At 46.6% G+C, this 18,722-nt stretch overlaps 1 protein-coding gene across 3 annotated transcripts in view; it reads left to right on the top strand.

Annotated features, from left to right (window-relative positions):
- The window catches only part of LOC147729731 (protein spinster homolog 3-like), a 485,480-nt gene extending 475,335 nt beyond the window's left edge, over positions 1–10,145 (top strand). For 2 of the 3 annotated variants that reach the window (XM_086954613.1, XM_086954615.1), the window contains one exon: positions 9,632–10,145. In XM_086954613.1, the coding sequence (XP_086810739.1) occupies positions 9,632–9,696 (65 nt within the window). In that variant the 3' untranslated portion in view covers positions 9,697–10,145. The remainder of the gene's footprint in view (positions 1–9,631) is intronic. The other variant, XM_086954614.1, reaches the window with a different exon arrangement.
- Positions 10,146–18,722: the final 8,577 nt, after the last annotated feature.

Here is an 18,722-nt window from a genome sequence, read left to right as displayed (position 1 = left end):
TGTACATCTGAAGCAGCTGCGACTGATGTTATGTTTGGCCTCCTAATTAAATTGCCACTGCTTTCAACAGCAGTGCATGGGCAGAGGAGTCCTGGGGGAGCTCTACACAACATACACTCACCTGCCTCAGTTGCCTGAGATATACTTGGGGGCGTATTTACAAGCACCTAGTGCCACAGAGCGTCACTTTTTTTGATGCTCTGGTGGCACTGTGTGCTGGCCCATATTTACAAGGCTACACAAAGCCAACCTGCGTGGCTTTTTAAAAACGGCCCCTTTTCACGCATCACTTTGCGTGAAAGGGGCAATCAAGAGTTGTTGATGTGTGTTTTCCCAAGCAACCCCCATTGTTTTTTTACACTGCTCCAGAATTACAAAGATCTGTAAATCTGAGGCAGCACCAAAAACTAACACAAGTGAAAAGCAGCTGTTAGAGCGGCGCAACAGGGAGAAATACTTTTATTTCTCCTAGTCGTTTGCTCTTTCAATGTGGGTTGGCTATATTCTTGTGAATACGGCGCATCCCTCAGTTTTTTAAATGCCGCAGCGTGGCGCTGCTAAATTGCTTGCAATGATGCGCTGTGTAATTTATTTGAAAATATGCCCCATGGTGTCCGCCCTGTACCCACACCCAAAGTAAAAAATAAAACATTCGCAGCATCATGCCTCCCTCCCACACTGTCCTTAGCACTACGATCCCTCTGCCCCCTCCAATGTGAAAAATAACTAAAGCATGCCTGGTCCTGACTCCCACCAACACCACCCTCCCACTGTCTTCTGTTCCTCCTCATCTACTCACCCAAATCTAGAAAAATAATACTACCTGTCCTCCTGCACCCTCCTACGTGCCCCCAGCAGCTTTCTTCCTCATCCCTGCCCGAAGCTGTTCATTGGAGCAGGGAGCCAGTGTCACACATAGATGCTCTTTGAGGGCCCTGGCATTGCAGCTTGGAATTTCTTATGAAAGTCACAAGAGTGGAAACCAACATTTGTTCCCACTGCTGCACTCTAGTAACACTAAATAAGTGCATTTAGAATTCAGTGTTCACACTACTGACTCTCAGTGAGAACCACAAATAACTACATTTCTTTCAAAGAGGGTCTCTAGATATTCTGTTGACTCTGCAGAAAACGGGTGTGGGGTTCCCATCCCATTACCTATGCACTAATGGCATAATTAATTATTTCATCTATTTTATGTCCTCCGGTGTGGGATGCTAATATTAGCTCAGTGAATGTGAATGCTTATAATGCTGGTAGGAACCCCTGATGTGTGCCTGTACTTTACATTTAGTTAAAAGGTGAAGCTGGAAAAAAACACAGGGCCCTCACAAGGGGACAGCAGCAGAGTCTGTTTACCCCAGGACTTGCCTCTGTCAGGTCCCAGCGCTGGCACTTCTAAATCTAGTTGTATATCAAACAAGCATTTACAATGCAATGGTCTCGGCATTATTAAAGGTAGAGCTATTGGCATTGCTCATGACATTTTTTTTCAATTTCTTTTTCTTTAAAACATAAATAAATGGTATTGTCATTTACAATGGCAATAGGTGAGCATTAGACAGTAGTAGAGTATTCCAGGACACAGAGCCACGCACACACACACACACGGCTCCGTGTGTGTGTGTGTGGCTCTGTCTGTGTGTGTGTGTGCGTGGCTCTGTCTGTGTGGGTGTGTGCGTGGCTCTGTCTGTGTGTGGGTGTGTGCGCCCGGCTCTGTGCGGGTGTGTGCGCGGCTCTGTCTGTGGGTGTGTGCGCGGCTCTGTCTGCGAATACGCTCTACTACTCTCTAATGCTCACCTATTGCCATTGTAAATGACAATACCATGTATTTATGTTTAAAAAAAAGATGAAAATAATTGTCATGAGCAATGGCAATAGCTCTAACTTTCATAATGCAGAGACCATTGCATTGTAAATGCTTGTTTTGGGTCTTGACCTGAGAAAATCTACTATGTGTATATCTATGTATATAGAGATAACTCTAATCACTAGTGTATGCAGCAGACCTTTGTACTCTCTACCATTCTTATTTGACTCTTAGAGTATATCCATTCTTATCTCTTCCTTGAGTGACTTTACATCTTGTACATTTGCATTCTGTTTGTATCTTTTATGTAATGCATGTAATCCTAAATCCTTATGTGCTGCAACTGGTTCTTATGTAAAGCGCTGACACCTTCGGGTAATGTTCGGGCTATATAAAATCACATTAAATAAATAAAAAATAAAGAACAAAGGTTTCTAACATATCAATTCATTTTCCCAAGTGCTGCTAAAATATATATATTCAACGTTGAACGATTACAATGGCCACGAGCAACAAGCTTTGGCATCATTTGTTCCTGCACTTGTGTGAAAAACTATTGAATTCGTGCACATCCTGGATGATGCGCTATTACAGCAACGTGCACAAATACATATATTCGCTGATGTACGCAAATATGCAAGATAGATTAAGTAGCACTTCTCAAGAATTCTTCCTGTACAGTTATCTAGCCCACAGTGTGAAGTACATTTAAATTAGTGTGTTTTTAAATGAGAAGTTGTCCAACACCGGATTGAAACTCGGTTTCCAAAATGTATTTTAGGAAAACTGTTGCATGTGGATTGTTGATTTTTAAAAAAAAAATCCTGACTGACTTTAAACGGAGCTCTGAGGGTCACAGAAAGTGGACAGACATGAGGGTCACAGAAAGTGGGCAGGCATAGTTTCTGTGATGGAAAGACAAGTATGAGAAAGAGAACAAGGTATGGAGAGAACCAGGATCAAAGGAAAGGCTTTAGAGTCCATGATGGAAACAGGCATTGGCAAAGTCAATGGGGCTGAAATTAGCTGTCAGACTATTAGCTTTGTTGGTGCTGGTTTTGTTTGCTTTTGTTTTTGCTAAACGTTTTTGTTGGGGGAAGATGCTGGACCTCGCCCATCTAAAACACATTGGCTAAAAACAAAATATGATTTGGTTCCGAAAAGCACACATTGCCACAAGAGACCCTGGCACTTAAGGGAACTGCCTGTGGTGAATGGACAAAGCGGGCAGGAAAGATGGGACAGTGACAACAGGGTGACAGAGTGACGAGGAGGGACCAGATTGTAATGAGTGCACGTCTAGCTGTGGTGCGCCGGAGCTTGTGGTTGTGAAGGCTACTACAGCACTGCCCAGTTCCTAGCGCCTTGAAGTGGAGGCTGGGTTTACTATTGGAGCTGATCACCCCAGATAATGCGCCTACTCACTGAGTGTAATTTCCCAGGGCCGGCCTGTGCGGAAATGCTGCCCCTGTAGAGTACGGTGGCGCGATGCACACTGGTGTCCGGAGGTCGGGAGAGTGGTCAGATGCGGGAGCGCACGGACCCTGCTGGGGACACACAGATGTCTCTGGTGAGAGCGCGCTTGTGTCCGCTCCCTGCGAGCCACACTCCGTCCCTGCCCCTCTTGTTATACTAACCCTCTTTCACTCGTGCTGACCAGAAAATGCAGAGTGCAGTGAACGAGTGCCTGCGCCTCGTCTCCCTCTCTGCACGACGTTGGCGCTTTAGCGGACTCTGGATCCCCTCTCCCGCCCCGTACACACCCCTCACTCCTTCCCTAGTCCTTGTCGTCAAGTTTCTCCTTTCATCGCCGGAGCTGTTACAACCCTCCCCAGCGGCCAGAACTTCCCCTCGATTCTCACAAGTCCTCCATCTTAATGTTTTGAACTGCTGCGCCCTCACGAGCCAACACGATTGCGCATCACCTGATGCAAATGTGAACGCCCACGCTCTGAGGTCATCAGGGTGAGGCTGTGGACAGTTTTTAATACAACGTTACGTACAACAGCCTACAGTGGGACATCTGTTTTCACATACGTCACTAACAGCAGTGACTTGGTTGCAAGTGGAGACAAAAGGTCCGATACACTTAAATGCCACTGAAGTTGGAGTGCCTACTTCAGATGTCGAAAATGAAAATGAGTGAGAGGTGGACCGGAACCAAGGAGACTATTAACAGAAAACAGCTGTACACTACACGCTGCTAGAAAAGTGTAGTAATGACCAGTACCTAGAGACGTTACAGCGCAAGCATTAATCTGCCCTAACTCCTGTGTTTAAGCTAAGTGCAGTTCTATATACACACTACCACTGTATTTTTACTAGTACTCAACACCTGTGCTGACTGCTTCATCTTAACCCCACTATCAACGCTCTCGTGCAATAGGCGATACTCCAAAAGCCACATTAATACATCAGAACTGCAGCCCAGTGCCCTAGGATAGTACTGGTACTCGCATTATCGCGGCATCTGTCCTAACATGCCAGTGCCGGTATAGAGCACTGTAGTCTGTAAACGAGAACACAGCATTGATTGAATCAAAGGTATCTGTACAAGTAGTAATCGCATTAAGCGCAGACACCACTTCCAGTATTAGTTTAGCATTTCACACTCAGTGACACTAGGACTCGTTATGTGGCCTAATGGTCAGAGCTGCCGACTTTGAAACTGGGGAACCAGGTGAGAGTCGTACACAGGCTCATCGTGCGCTAATAGTCTAATTCTCCCAGTGCATACAAAATAATCGTGGAATGCAATCCGATGCTCTTGTAAATGCACTGGACCAGATTCGCGCTATATTTGACTGCAACAACGTCTACACCCATCATTGATATTCACAAAGACCAAGAAAACGTTTTCCCAGTATAATAATCTCATTCGTAGCCGGAGCATTAGCACCAACATCCCAGACCTAGTCCACTATGACCTAGGTAGCCCATCAGTACCGACTGTTAGCTGATCTATTACTCGAGGCACTAGCATTCGCAGCGCTGGGGCGACGGTACATGTCAACATTTAGAAACAGGAACGAGGTAAGAACAAAACGAAAGTTTAAAATCGTATAGAGACTAACATTGAAACGGAGATAATTTTAGACGAGAGGCATGGGAGCCCCAGCAGGCAGCTCCCGACTTCCTCTTTCCTGTCCCGGGCCGGCAGCCAATCAGAGCGCGGCCCGGGGATGATGTCATGGGATGTCCCGTAGTCCCGCCCCCGGCCTGCCTGACTTCCTGGTCGCGGCCGGGTGGCAACGGAGACAATTTCACCTTGCAATGCCGGGTGGGCACTGGCGGTAAAGATAAATTAAGCGCTCCCAAAGCGCTCGTGAAAAATAAACTGCTCCCTGCGCTAGGGCACAAATCAAGCGCACCGCTGAGCTAGCCAGCGAGGTGGCAGGGACACTGCGCATGCGCAGGAGAGGGGGGGGTCGAGGAAAGAGCAGCCTAATTACACGGAGGCAAGCTCCGTCTTTTTTCGGATTTGGGGGCGTGTTCAGTGGGCGTGGCTAAAAAGTGGAAAGAAGAACACCGAACACACCTCCATATCCGAAAAGGACGGAGCCTATTTGGAGTGACGGCTCTCTCCTCCAATGGCTGGCCTCCATTTAGGAAGCCAGCCAATGGGAGAGAGCCAAAATTAGAGGCGGGATGAAGAGCTCCTCTAAGAATCATAAGATCTCGCTACTTCCGGTTCTGACGAACCGGATAGTACCTCGACCTAAAAAGAGAGTTAAGGGCAGGCGTCATAAAACCAGAGAAGGGCCCGCATTATGTTTTCGACCTGTGTCCCACACAAGCTTCTGACAAGTCTGACATGATCCACACAGCCCCGGGACTCACGTGCCTGCCTTTGTTGGGTAAAACTGGAAGGATGGGTGAGATGGGCTTATGCTGTAAGAGATTAAAATCAATTTTCCTTTGAATCCCCCCCGAGCCTTCAGATCTGAACAATCATTGCAGGCAGGCAATTAAAGGCAGTTAACACTGTTAACAGAGCAGAAGCACATGATGCTTAAGTATTTCATTATTAGAACAACTTAATTCAAAGCCTATTTAAGTTTAAAAGAGATTGAGATATAAATATACTTTGAGGTAAATTCACATATTTCGGGTTTTCGACAGAAAACAGACAGAGTAGGAGAATGGAACATGAAAAGAATGGAAACGAAAGGATGCACATACATGAAGGGGAGAAACCATTAGGAGCTGTGCAGAAGAATGGAGCTTGGGATGAGGAATAAAGTGGAAGGAAAAAATACAAGGAATCCTGCGAGAAATAGACTTATAGACATCACAGAGAACTTTAAAGGGAATCCAGCCAAAGGCACAGGACCCTTGACAGAAAGGAAGAAACATGAAGCAAGAGTGGCAGCTTGTGAATAAAGTGGGCAGTTTTGGAGAGCTAGAATTGAGAGACAGTTGTAAATGATGAGATTTCTAGTATACCAGAATAACGTGACGAAGAAGGCAATATTGACTGTTAAAAGCCCAGAACCTGGGTTATAAGGCTGAGCTGTATGCAAGGGACTGTAACAAGAGAGGGTGCCTTTAACAACCGGTATAGTCCCAGGTCGAAGGGCTGTAGTGCAGTTAGAACCTTTCACTCACTGAGGGTGGAATGCTCTAAATAAGAAAGGGTAAGACAGTAAAACAAACATTGGAGTGTTGAAGCCGGAGGTTTATTAACCCCTTCACTGCGGCGGCTATTCCGCCGCAGTGCTAAGGGGGCGGCAGGCGCATGCTGGTGACGGAACCGCTCCGTCACCAGCCGCGGTTGAGCTGTGCTCATGACGGAGCGGTTCCGTCATGGCCCCGCCCGCTCAATAGAACGCGCCGCGCAGGCGCGGTGGCCGGGCCATGACGGAACCGCTCCGTCATCAGCACAGCGCCACCGCGGCTGATGACGGAGCGGTTCCGTCATCAGCATGGATAGGGTTAAAGCCCTTATTAGCCCTGAACCACTCCATTGTCTTCAATAGAGTTCTCAGCATTACAATGTTCTAATAATCTATGTGTAAAAGGATAAAACCATGAAACTGGATTTATCAGAAATGTCATTATAGGGACACCACAGTGAAAGTTCTGACCAGAGGTCCAGATAAGCAAGGGTGTGATTCCATAAGATAAGGGAAGGCGGCTGGTACCGAATAACAGTACATGCAAAACAAATATGCTTTCTGTGTTTTGGGGTGGGGGGGTGCTCCACACACGATGCCTGTAGATAAGGTGGGAAATGAAGATTGTGGAGGAAACAGAAACATTGAATAGAATCCCAAAATTGTGGATGGAAAGAAAGGTATCGCTACCGGGGAAATAGAGAGGGTGTGGAAGAGAGATGAGAGGGGAGAAGAGGATCTTAGTTATTGAGATGTTGATAGAGAGTAAGCTGGAGTTCATCCAAGGCTGGAGAGCAGAAAGAAATATTGGAATCTGGTGAATTTTAAATACATGAGAAGGAGACCAGTATTTCAGAAATATTTTCAACTAAGGGAGAAGATGTGATCAGCATGAGAGCAAGTGTAAAGAGAGAAAAGTATGGGTGGGGTTAGGGACTGAGATTTGAAGGACCATGATCATGAAAAGGTGTTAGAGGAAGATTACCAGCTAAGCCAAAAAAACAAGACAGGTATCGAGGAAAATGTGAGTGAAGCCATCAGAGAGCAGGTGCATAAGCATCAACAGATGTCCTACCATGCTAAAAGCAACCAACGGGCAAGACGGATAAGCAATAGAAGCATTTCTATTACCACGTTTATGGCGCTTTGTAGCTCCCTCTTCCAGTAAATATTATAGACATCAAAAAATGAAAGATCCCTTTAAGTAATTGAAAGGGACTGTTTCTTTAATTGCTTGCGTCAGTTCAATAGTGTTACACCAGTGATGTGCATGTACATAAAGATGGACCTTGCGAAATGTAGGTATTACACACCGTTTTAAAATTTTAATATGACCACGTTTTTGGACCATAATTGTTGCTTCTTGTATTCTTTGAAAGACCTACTGAAGCCGCCAGCAGATTGCCATACGGGCAGAACACACAACATGCCATTCACACAGCCCCCAATGAACACCTAACTTACCCTTAACAAACACTCACACAGTCACTTACAGATCTTCACAGGGCCTCCAAAACTCTTCACCGAGCCTTAAGAGATGCTCACACTGTTACCATCAGACCCTTAGACAGTCTTCAACAAACCTTCACGTAGTCACCAACAGACCTTCACAAGTCGTCACAGAGGTCCTCACTCAGCTTCCAGCAGATCCTTGTGCAGCCCTCATAGACTTGGCCCTCAAACAACCCTCCTAAAATCACGAGCAGATCTTTGAAGAGCTGCAAATGATCCCAACCAAGCCTTGACACACCCTCACATGGCTACCAACCAGCCTTTTCCTATCCCTCAATAAACTCTTACATAATGACCAATAGACCTTCACATGCCCCCACAAATATCCTCACTAATTCTCATCAGACTATCAACATTAGAACAACACACCCTCAAAAAGTCACCAAGAGTCACCAAGAGGTTTCACATGGCTCCATAAGATCCTCACCAGGTCCCATCTGACCTTCACTCAGCCCTCAGCAGACCCTACTTAGACCTCAAGAAGCCTCACATGGTCACCAACCACATGTCCCCTAAAGATTCTCACAATGCTCCCTCTAAGACGCAGTCCACACATGACCCCAAAGAGTTGTCTACGGACCCTCAAAGAGACACCTAACAAAGCCATAGACAGCAACCACTGCATCATCTCCATCGGCCTTGCCTATTCATGGATTCAGCCCCTTCAGATCAGGTTTTGCTGTCCATTGACCAATCAGCAGCATTGTATGCAGCATCAACGTGCAAAGAGAATTTCAGTCAAATTACCCCCTGTGTGTCTCTCTCTCCCTCTGGCTCTGTCTAGTGTACTACATAAGCCCTAAGTGTCATACAAATACTCCCCATGCAGCAGAGGGGTGACACCTCTCCCCTCGCTCATACACAGCAGCTGCTATTGTTTAACAGTGGGCAGCTGCTGATGGCCAGAAGAAAGAGAAGGGCAACGCACCAGATTTGCAATGGAATTAGAAGGGCCGCCACTTTACTCAGTAAAGTGGCTCATAATGTGGATGAGTAATAGAACATGCACACACATTCGCCCTCATTTCCACCCATTTACTAACAACTGCACACACACACATACACACACATCCACAGTATTCACAAACACACAGAAATTCATACTTACACACACACACACAAATGCACCCAACATTCATCAAGCTTATGGGGCTGCGGCAGTGACAGCAGGTGGCGTGGCGGGATGGGGATGCACAAGGACCTCTAAAGTTACTGAAGGCTTTGGAGGTGGAAGGGACTCACACAAGATCCTGCCACCTCCCCTCATTAGCTGACATTGTCATGGGTCAGCCAATGAGATGAGTAGATTCCCTAAATTGTTACAAAATAAGGTGGGGTCAAGGTAGACTTGCTGACCCCACCCCACTGTATGAAGAGGCATAATTCATAGATTGTCAGCTCTGGGCACTTCAGGGCTTAACACTGAAACACCCAGGGCTGACTCTATCGGTGATGCTACCCCACGTCAAGAGCGGTGCCTGCCCCACTACTCATCCACATTACCAGCCGCCACTGCTTGAACCAGGCTACTGCCAGAATTAAGTGTGGTACAAAGACCAGACATTGTATATTACTCTTGGGATGTGGTTATTACAGGGTTATTGCAAAGCTGGCTTTTGGGGCTGCATAATTTGTTTGCTGACATGTTGCTGCAGCTCAGTTTCGATATTGATTTTGGATTTTCATGTTTCAGGTGTGCAGGAAAAGACCTGCCCTCCCAGTGAGGAACGCGCCCAGTGTGATATACCGAAGGTCTGAGGGAATCCTCCTGCTATTATGCATCCAGAGGCAACAATGGGGACTGAGGCTCTACTGCAAGCAAGGAAAATGGGAACCCAGTCCCTGGGTTGGTTGTACTAAACATCTGTAACTGGCATGCAGTGGACCCCCAAATCCTATCGGCATTGCTCCTACTGCTCCGGTTGCATTCTTAATAGCTACACCCCTGCCCGAAGATAGGATGAAGGAGCGCCAGGCCGATCCAGGAGGAGGCCCTGAGTGCAGCCCTGTAAGCAACCATAAGCATGGTTGGATACATAATTGTACAGGTGTATAGAAATGCACACTCTCTCTCGCACACACACATTTGCAAGAATCTGTGAACTCTTGGGCATTTATTTCTGTCAACTGTGCTTTTTTGGATGTTTTGGTGTGAGGAATCATGTTCAAGAATTTAAAGAAGAAATAAAAACAGTTTGTTCATTTAATTTGTTGATTTTCAATATTGTATCTGAAGCCTACATCCCTACTTTTGACTGCATGTTTATATTGTACTGTAATTGGGCTTATAAAGGTCTTACTCATCCTGATGAGTGTTAGAAATGGGGTTTCTGGTTGGCTAGGGTATGCACCTAAGTAAGACAGAACCCAAAACTCTAGTCAGGGTAAAGCAGTTACACACCCAAGAAAACCTCGCACATTGCCCCCCCCCCCACCCCTCCACCCCCATCCCCTTGAGCAGAACTGGAGTTTAGCAGCCTGTGATCCCGGTGGCTTCTGCTTCAAGGCAAAATGGCCACAGCAGGTGAGGAGACCTCGCCAGGTCCCCCACAACGACAATAGCGTGCTGCTTGCCTCCAGCTGATCCTGTGGATGAGGCAAACGGGCTGACAACTACTGCAGGCCTACTCAGTGCACTGGGACCAGCCAGCCAGCTTGGTTCCAGGGAAATGCAGGACCACTCCGGTCAACTTCCTGTCACTCACCAGGCCTCATCAGGTCTCCTGGGTGAAGGCACGCTCACTCCTGCTGTCATACCAAGGCTTCTCTGGCTTGGGTTTTGACTTAGGCACCCACTGCAGCACCAGCTCTTAGCTCGAATGGCTTGGCTTCCCACAGTGTGGCGGGCGAGTCTTCAATGGGGATCCTGGTTGCCACGACAACCTGTCACAGCTACAGCAATGCTTCCCTGCAGACGGGACACCACTGAGGGGAGTATTTACAGTGCAGCTGGCACTTCTCCAGCAACAAGAGCCCAACACACTGAGAGGAGCAAAGGAGCAATCAGTTGGGCTCCGCACACGCTTAGCTGTGTCATCAGGGAGCGGGTGCCCTCGATCCAGAGCACTGCCCTGAAACACAAGACACTGTTCAGAATCGCCTCAGGACATGCGCTGACGTGAGGCAGTCCACAGAACTCACCCTTCAAATTAGGGATGAGAACAAAAACGCTCACACACACTTTTACTTTTTGAATCAGGGTGAAGAACAGTCCAGGCCTTCTCCTGCAGGAGTAGCAACTGAAGGCCATCCCACCCGTCTTACAGCAGGGGCGGCGCACCTCACACCGCTCTTCAGCTCTCCTTTCAGGCAGGTTGCTCTTAGATCCAGAAAGGATCTTTCCTGAAGTGTTTTATCTCCTTAAGACTTCCAACAGAAGGCAAACATGCACATGCCTTTAGAGCTTCTTCACGGGTAGCATACCACAGCAGGGCAAAAAGAGCCAGTCCTTTCCCTCCACTACAGACAGAAGCAGGACCTGCAGGCCAACCAACCCCTCACATAGAAGAGGCAGCGCTCCTCACACAGCTCTTCAGCTCTTCTTCTTGGCAGGGTCCTCTTGCTTCCAGAAGAATTCTAAAGTATTGGGGTGTAAGGTCCAATACTTATACGCCATTTTCTCATTGTTCTCTTTGTGGCAGATTCGATGAGCTCGGTCCAAACCAGTTCTGTCCTCCCTGGTCCAGCATGACCACAGGGGGTGGATACATCATTGTGCAAATGAGACACAGCCTATTCAAGTGCTAGCGAAACTCCTCCGACCCCTCAAAATGCAGACCAGGTCTATTCAGTTCAGCGATGAGTCACCCAGCCAAGAACGAACACACCTTTGACTGTCGAGACTGAAAGCACATCCTCAGCTCGTGTCAATCCAAAACCAGAAGGTGAATATACAACCAGTCAGTCACACAGAATTGTAAATCAAGACAATTCCCACTTTCTAAAAGTGGCATTTTCAAACACACAATTTAACAAGCATTTATAATTTAATAGGTTTCGCACTTGCGAGAGTTAGAGCTACTGGCTTTGTAAATTACAATGTGTTTTATGTATGTATTGTTGTTTTGAGAGGAGTGGATGTATGTTTTGTGGAGTTAAACTATGTGGGTTGAATTGAAATTGTTAGTTGTGGAATTGTGTGGTGTATTTATGTAGTGGAATTATGTGGGATGGTGAATATATAAGGGTGAGAGCTACACAGACTAGATAGAAAGGTAAATAAAGAAGGATAGGTAGTTTGGCATGGAGCGGGGAGCAAACTGGGAGAGAGTAAGGATTTGGGCAGATGTCCTCAAGTCCTGGCAGGCGCTTGATTGAATTTGTTTAGAAGCTGTAGGATTGCAGAGCTATGGCTCCTAAATTTACTGATAGGTGTTATGAACAATAGTAGTAGGTCAAAAATTATTCCCTGCAACTTTGCTGCAGTGTATATTTCTGAGGTGTGAGGGGCAACTGGTGACTTAGAGCTGGAGATTTTTGTACTGGGACTATTTGTAGGATGTCACGGACGCCATCAAGACCGCACATGCAGTGGGGGGGGGCTTGATTGGTTGAAGGAGGCCATCTGTTTACTGATTTGGACATATAATTTGATGTCATCTAATGGTGAATATAGATGATAGATCACTTGGAGCACAGAATTGGCAAACTCATAATTACATTAATAAAGGTCATGTTTACCATCTTTGAAGGATTCTAGATTCAAAGCTAGACACTTGCAAGTGAAAACCTAAATTGTAAGGGGACAATTGGCATGTGATATTATGGGGGCCATACTTCTATGCTAAACCCATAATCAGAAGTTTCATTCTTCTACAGACGTTAAGCAGGAAGCAAATGAACAAATTGCAAAGACTTCAAGCGGGTCACCAGTATCACCGTTCATATAATTCGTGCTATAGCAATGTTATCTGGCCTCCTAAATATGGCCCTCCAATCACTGTGTAAAGCAGCTGCCTAAGATAAGACCTAGTAGCTCTTCAGGTGCTACATAATACTATTTAACCAGTTTCAGAATCACCTTTGGACGCCTCCTTTTAACTGGTGATAACCTTGCAGTAGTGGCGGGACGCAATCAAACCAAGGAATGGGAGCATGCCATTGGCCCAAAGTACTCCACCCTAACCTGGGGAAAAAAATCTTAGCAATAGGTACAGAAGCCAAAACTGTACCCATCAAGGAAAGTCTGGCAGTTTCTCTGGCTATTGAGGGTCACTGAACTATCAACAGCTCACCTGCTGTACAAGTACCTACTGAAGGATTATTTCTTGTATAGCAGTGAACCATGGTGTGGTGGCCCGCACCAGGAAATTCCGACTATCTGGTATGAGGCAACCGAAACCAAGAAGAAAAATAATCAGCAAACCAATCCAGATGTGATATATCGTTGTTTTCTACTGTAGGACATAGGATACAGTTCAACACTGCAAGCACATAACCAGCTGCAGATACCCCGTATGCACATTCTGCACAGTAGGATGCAGTGGCTGTAAAGATAAGACAGTAAAGGTAGGACTATTGCTACTTTCCATAGGTGTCAGGAACCTCAATGGGGTCATGGTGGCCCTAGAAACCTCATGAGATAGGAAACATGCAGTGGAAATGGAGCCCACAGGGCAATTACAAGCTGGACGATCAGCCAAGCGCTACAGAATGGAGTTCTGGTGTAAAATGTGCCAAAGCATTCCAAGAGCACCGGTATAAAGTCCAAAAATAAATACATTACAAACGAATCAGTAGTCTCAGTAAACAGACTGGTACACCTGTCTCCAGGATATCTTACAGTACCAAGAGATGGGTCGGTCGCGGTCTAGCACCTTGTCCAGATTCAATCCAGGATATCCGCATGAAATTCATCAGCATTCAATGAATATTAGTGCAGCTCGTTTACACAGCAGTTAGCCTGAACATTTAGCACTGAAACTGCCTTCCTGGACCTATGTTACTTTTGCCAGGGGTGCGAGCATTAGGGCTTGGCCAGGAGAGCAAACACTAACAAATTACACTCGGATGAATGAATGATGGATGTGAATTCAGGGGGACTTTGTGGACAACCAAGACGTACAGACTGTAAATAAGGTGAATGCTTCTCTTAGGAAGCAAAAGCTTAACTGCTGTACAGCACGCAAAATGTATCTCTAAATTACAAGGAAACAACAAGAATGATAAGAAATGTGCTGTGTTAGGGCTGGATGGAAGGCAAAAACGGCCATCTGAACATGACTCAGGACGCACATCAGGGGTGTGCGTCTGGTAGGGTGCGGTGGTAGGACAAGCTAGGGTATGCACTGAAAACACACCAAGCGGTCCACTTAACCACAGAACACCACCAACAAAGTCCCCGCCCACGCCAGGTTGTATGTGTGTGTGTCACGAAGCCCTGCAGTGGGTGCGCCTGCGCATGTCTGGTGACAAAGAAAGCCCATGTGCTTTTCAGTCACTCACTCTGCTAGAATTGCATCATACACCAGGAGATAGGAGGGGCCACAACCAGGAGGTCGACACATGGCAGCTGGCAGTAGTACAAGCACACACTGCTAATTCAGCGGGGCTAGGCTCTATACAGGACTATATAAGCAGCATTTGACAGCTGGCATGGTATCCCAGGTCCTGGGCACCACGCAGAGCGGGAAATAAAGGTCAGCTTTATTTTTGGCTGAGCTCTAGCGCGAGTGAGGGAGGTGCTTGGATGAAGTGTCCTTGTAAATATAATTGCACCCACAGAAACATGGATGGACTCCACTCCACATAGTGGACGTAACGACCGCTGGTACAGTAGGCGAAATAATACATTAATCTCGAACACTTTGCCCGGACATAAAAACATTTGCCCTTCCTCTTGGGTGCCAAAATTCTCCTCCCCACACCCAACGACTACTTTAAGTACTTTAAGTATGCACGCCGGCTTTCCTTTAAGCAGTTCACATTTAAACTTCTCTACACAGGTTTTTACTATTTTAAAACTATTCCGGATATAGTGACGTTATCATACAGCTAGAAATTAATCAGATTCCGCAACAATGCCCCATTTGTACTTATAGGATGACCAGTAATTAAATTACAAGTCACAAAGCCCCCGAGAATGTTGTTCTCCGCAGGACAGCGAATTGAATACACTGCCGCCAGGCAACAAATCCAAAACAACCAGGATTAGCCTTGAAAATATGTCCAAACGTGCAAGTCCTACCAAAAAAAGCCCAACGATAGGTAAAGGCAAGTACAGTAAATAAAGGCAGTGACAAGCAGTGGCAGGAAGTAATAATTAAAAAAATTAGTACTCCCACACAACATCTGAAGAGGCAAAGCGTAAGGAAACTGTAATTGGCCGGTGTGCCTCAGCCTTGAACGGAAGTGACGTATCGGCAAAGCGAACGAGTTAGGAGGCAGCAAAGAACAGCGATACAGGAATAAACCAATGGTAAAAAGCAATTGGGAAAAAAAGTGGTATTATTGATTACATCAGGTCCGGCAGACAGCGCATGCGCACTGTAGGCACAACCTAAAAACCACCTTTACTAAAAGATGTGTTAGTAAAATCTGAGTTTAGAGAGCCTAATCTCCATTTCTCTATCTTGTTCTAACTGTAAGTTACACAGGTAAAATGTTACAGTGCAGCTCTAAAGTTACCCTATGGGACAGACAGCCTTTTAATAGTGAAAAATGAAACACAAAGTACTTCACTATCAGGACTTGTAAAACACACCAGTACTTGTCCTACCTTTCACATACACTGCACCCTGCCCATGGGATACCTTGGGCTTACCCTAGGGGTGTCTTATATTTAAAAAAAAAGGGAAGGTTAGGGCCTGGTAAGTGGATACACTTGCCAGGTTAACATGGCAGTTTACAACTGTGCGCTCAGACACTGCAATGGCACGTCTGAGACACATTTAAAGGGCGGCTCATGTGGGTGGCACAACCTGAGCTGCACGCCCACAAGTAGCGTTTGATTTACAGGCCCTGGCACACTCAGTACACTTTACTAGAGACTTACCAGTAAATCAAATATGCCAATCATGGATAATAAATCATAATAACAAATTACACAGAGACCATTAGCATTTTAGCACTGATCAGCAATCTAAAGTGCCCAGAGTCCTATAGCCAAAAAAGCAGGGTCAGTAAAATAGGAGACATAAGGTTTGACGATGAACCAGCAAAAAGGGCCAGGTCTAACAATCAGGCATTGAAGTAGCACACTAATTCACAACCCAAGGCTAGTGTGTATTCCAGTCAGTACTTAATTTGAGCCTGCAGTTTCCGGTGCTCAGCACCAGCACTTAATTGATTTCCGGTGTTCGACACTGGCACTTAATTGGCAACACTGCACTTATGACCCGCTGTCACATTGTGGTGCTGCTCATCTCATTTGGAAATGAGCAGAACAACGGTTGTTTATGAATGTAACGTACATTAAAAATTACTAATATCTGCCTCCCTAGCCATTCCTTTAGCTTTGGGGACCTGGAATAATCAGAACTACGGCACTTGCAGATGAGATGTTTAGTAGTTGTTTTGGCAGCGATGATGGGCGATGGGTGGTGCAAGCTGCAGTGGCCTCCTGGTCAGAAACCTTGCACTTATTATTTTACAAATTAAGCACCTTTTCCAGTGGGTATTCATTATTGATGGACTTTGGGAAAGGTCTTGTGGTCCCAAGGAAATCATGCAGCACATTTGCTCTTGTTTCATTGTGGTCGAATAGATTATTAGGAGTTAAGGTTAGACCCTTAGTGGGGGCTACTCGAGTTTTTGCAAATGGTTATCAATATATAGGGAAGACGAGATTAAGTACTGTTAGGTTTCAGTGATATGGCTACAAAGATGGAGAGGTTGTGGTAAGTGAAATGAGATGTTTACGATTTGCAGATCTATACTACTATTATAAAGGAAGAACTTTGAGGCTTTGAGGCGGGTAAACTCGGGAACCACAGCGCCAATCCACACACCCGATACATCGTTGTAATCCTCAGGGTGTGCAGATGGACATAGGCTATATAAAGTTAAAAAATACGTTATATTTAAAAAATTTACATTATAAAAAAAGTAGTCCCCTCGAAGTAGCGCCGTCCGCGACCTGCGTGCTGACGTCAGGAGCGCGGGGAGGTGCGGCGTCCAGGAGCTCGAGGAGGAGCGGCGGACATGGCCCGGGGGAGGAGCGGTGACGAGCGGCAGACATGGCGTGAGGGAGGAGGTGAGGAGCAGCGGACCGGCGGGAGGAGCGGTGACCAGCGGTGAGGAGCGGTGAACTGAGAAGCGGCGGCTGAGGTAAGGCGCCGGGGGACAATGTCGGGCAGGCGGGGGTCAGGGCAGGCGGGGGACGGGGATTTACACCAATACAGAAGGAGGAGCAGTGAACTGAGGAGCGGCGGCTGAGGTAAGGCTCCGGGGAACAATGTCGGGCAGGCGGGGGTCGGGGCAGGCGGGGGACGGGGACTTACACCAAAACAGAAGGATAGAATTTAGATCGGCTGAGGTAAGGCTCCGGGGGACAATGTCGGGCCAGGCGGGGGTCGGGGCAGGCGGGGGACGGGGAGTTACAACAAAACAGAAGGGTACAATTTACATCGGCTGAGGAAAGGCTCCGGGGGACAATGTCGGGGCAGGCGGGGTCGGGGCAGGCGGGGGACGGGGACTTAGAGCATCTACCATGGAGATTTATGCAGAGCGCCTCAACACTGGGCCTTTGTGACATCCAGGGACAATGTCGGGGCAGGCGGGGGTCGGGGCAGGCAGGGGACGGAGCGGCCGGGGGCCCGGGCTGCGGGGCAATGTCGGGCAGGCGGGAGTCGGGGAAGCATGATTGCTCCCAGGCAAGGTCGGGAAGGGCTGCTAGTATACAATAAAGTAGATTAAGGGACACATGCATGTGATTTAGAGTTGGCTATACTCTGAGAGAAGAGGCATGCGGAAGGTCGAGGCAAGAAACTTCATTAAAAAGAAAGAGAAAGGGAACAAATGGAAGTTTTAAGTCAAGCTCTGATTTTGATGCAGGGTTTTAGAAAAAAGTGGAGGGTAATTTTGGGAGAGCCAGCAATCTATGGATGCAAAACTATAGAAAGAAAGCATTTGCATAGTAGATAGTGCTAGCTTAAGTATTTGGATAGGCACTAGAATCAGAGCAGACCTCCTTCAAAGCAATGGGTTCTGTACATAAATGGGTTTGTAATTAGGCCAGGGTAAATTGCTTGCAAAGTATTTAAAAATTACCAAATTTCTCCATCCTATTGTCCTACTCATCAGTGCTGGAACAACTAGCTGCACTGCCCGGGAGCCGTGCTCTTAAGGTCCTCTCCAATGTAGAGGAACTTCAGTGGGTGTCCTGGGGGTCCTTCTTGAAGGCAGAGGTCCCACTAGGCACTCTGAAGTCTCCCAAGACCTCTAGGACAATGAGAACGATTCAGCAGAAGCACAAGTCCTCTTTTTGTTTAAAAGAATATAAACCATTAGCAACTTTGGTGTTTTTCCCCCAAAAACTGCACATAGTTGTGATCCATCAGACTTTGCAATTTCGCCCAGCAGAATTTATGCTGAAGGTGAGAGAGAGGTGAGAGACCACAGGGAACAATTTGTGGAGCACATGTACCAAATTGTAAGATACTTGAACTAAGGAAGACGGCTACAACAGAGAGGAAGGGACGACGTTACAGAATAGGACGGAGTGGAGATATGACAATGCAACAAGATGGGTGAAGGGAGAGGAGACGCACGGGTCCAGGAGGGAGGCGGAGTATTTCTTTCTATGGGTTTATTATGGCATCAGTGCTTCATTTGAGCCAGTGGTT

The sequence above is a fragment of the Lissotriton vulgaris genome, chromosome 2_1 (assembly GCF_964263255.1).
Source record: "Lissotriton vulgaris chromosome 2_1, aLisVul1.2, whole genome shotgun sequence".
Taxonomy (NCBI): Eukaryota; Metazoa; Chordata; class Amphibia; order Caudata; family Salamandridae; genus Lissotriton; species Lissotriton vulgaris.
This window is presented reverse-complemented; position numbering and strand designations above follow the sequence as displayed.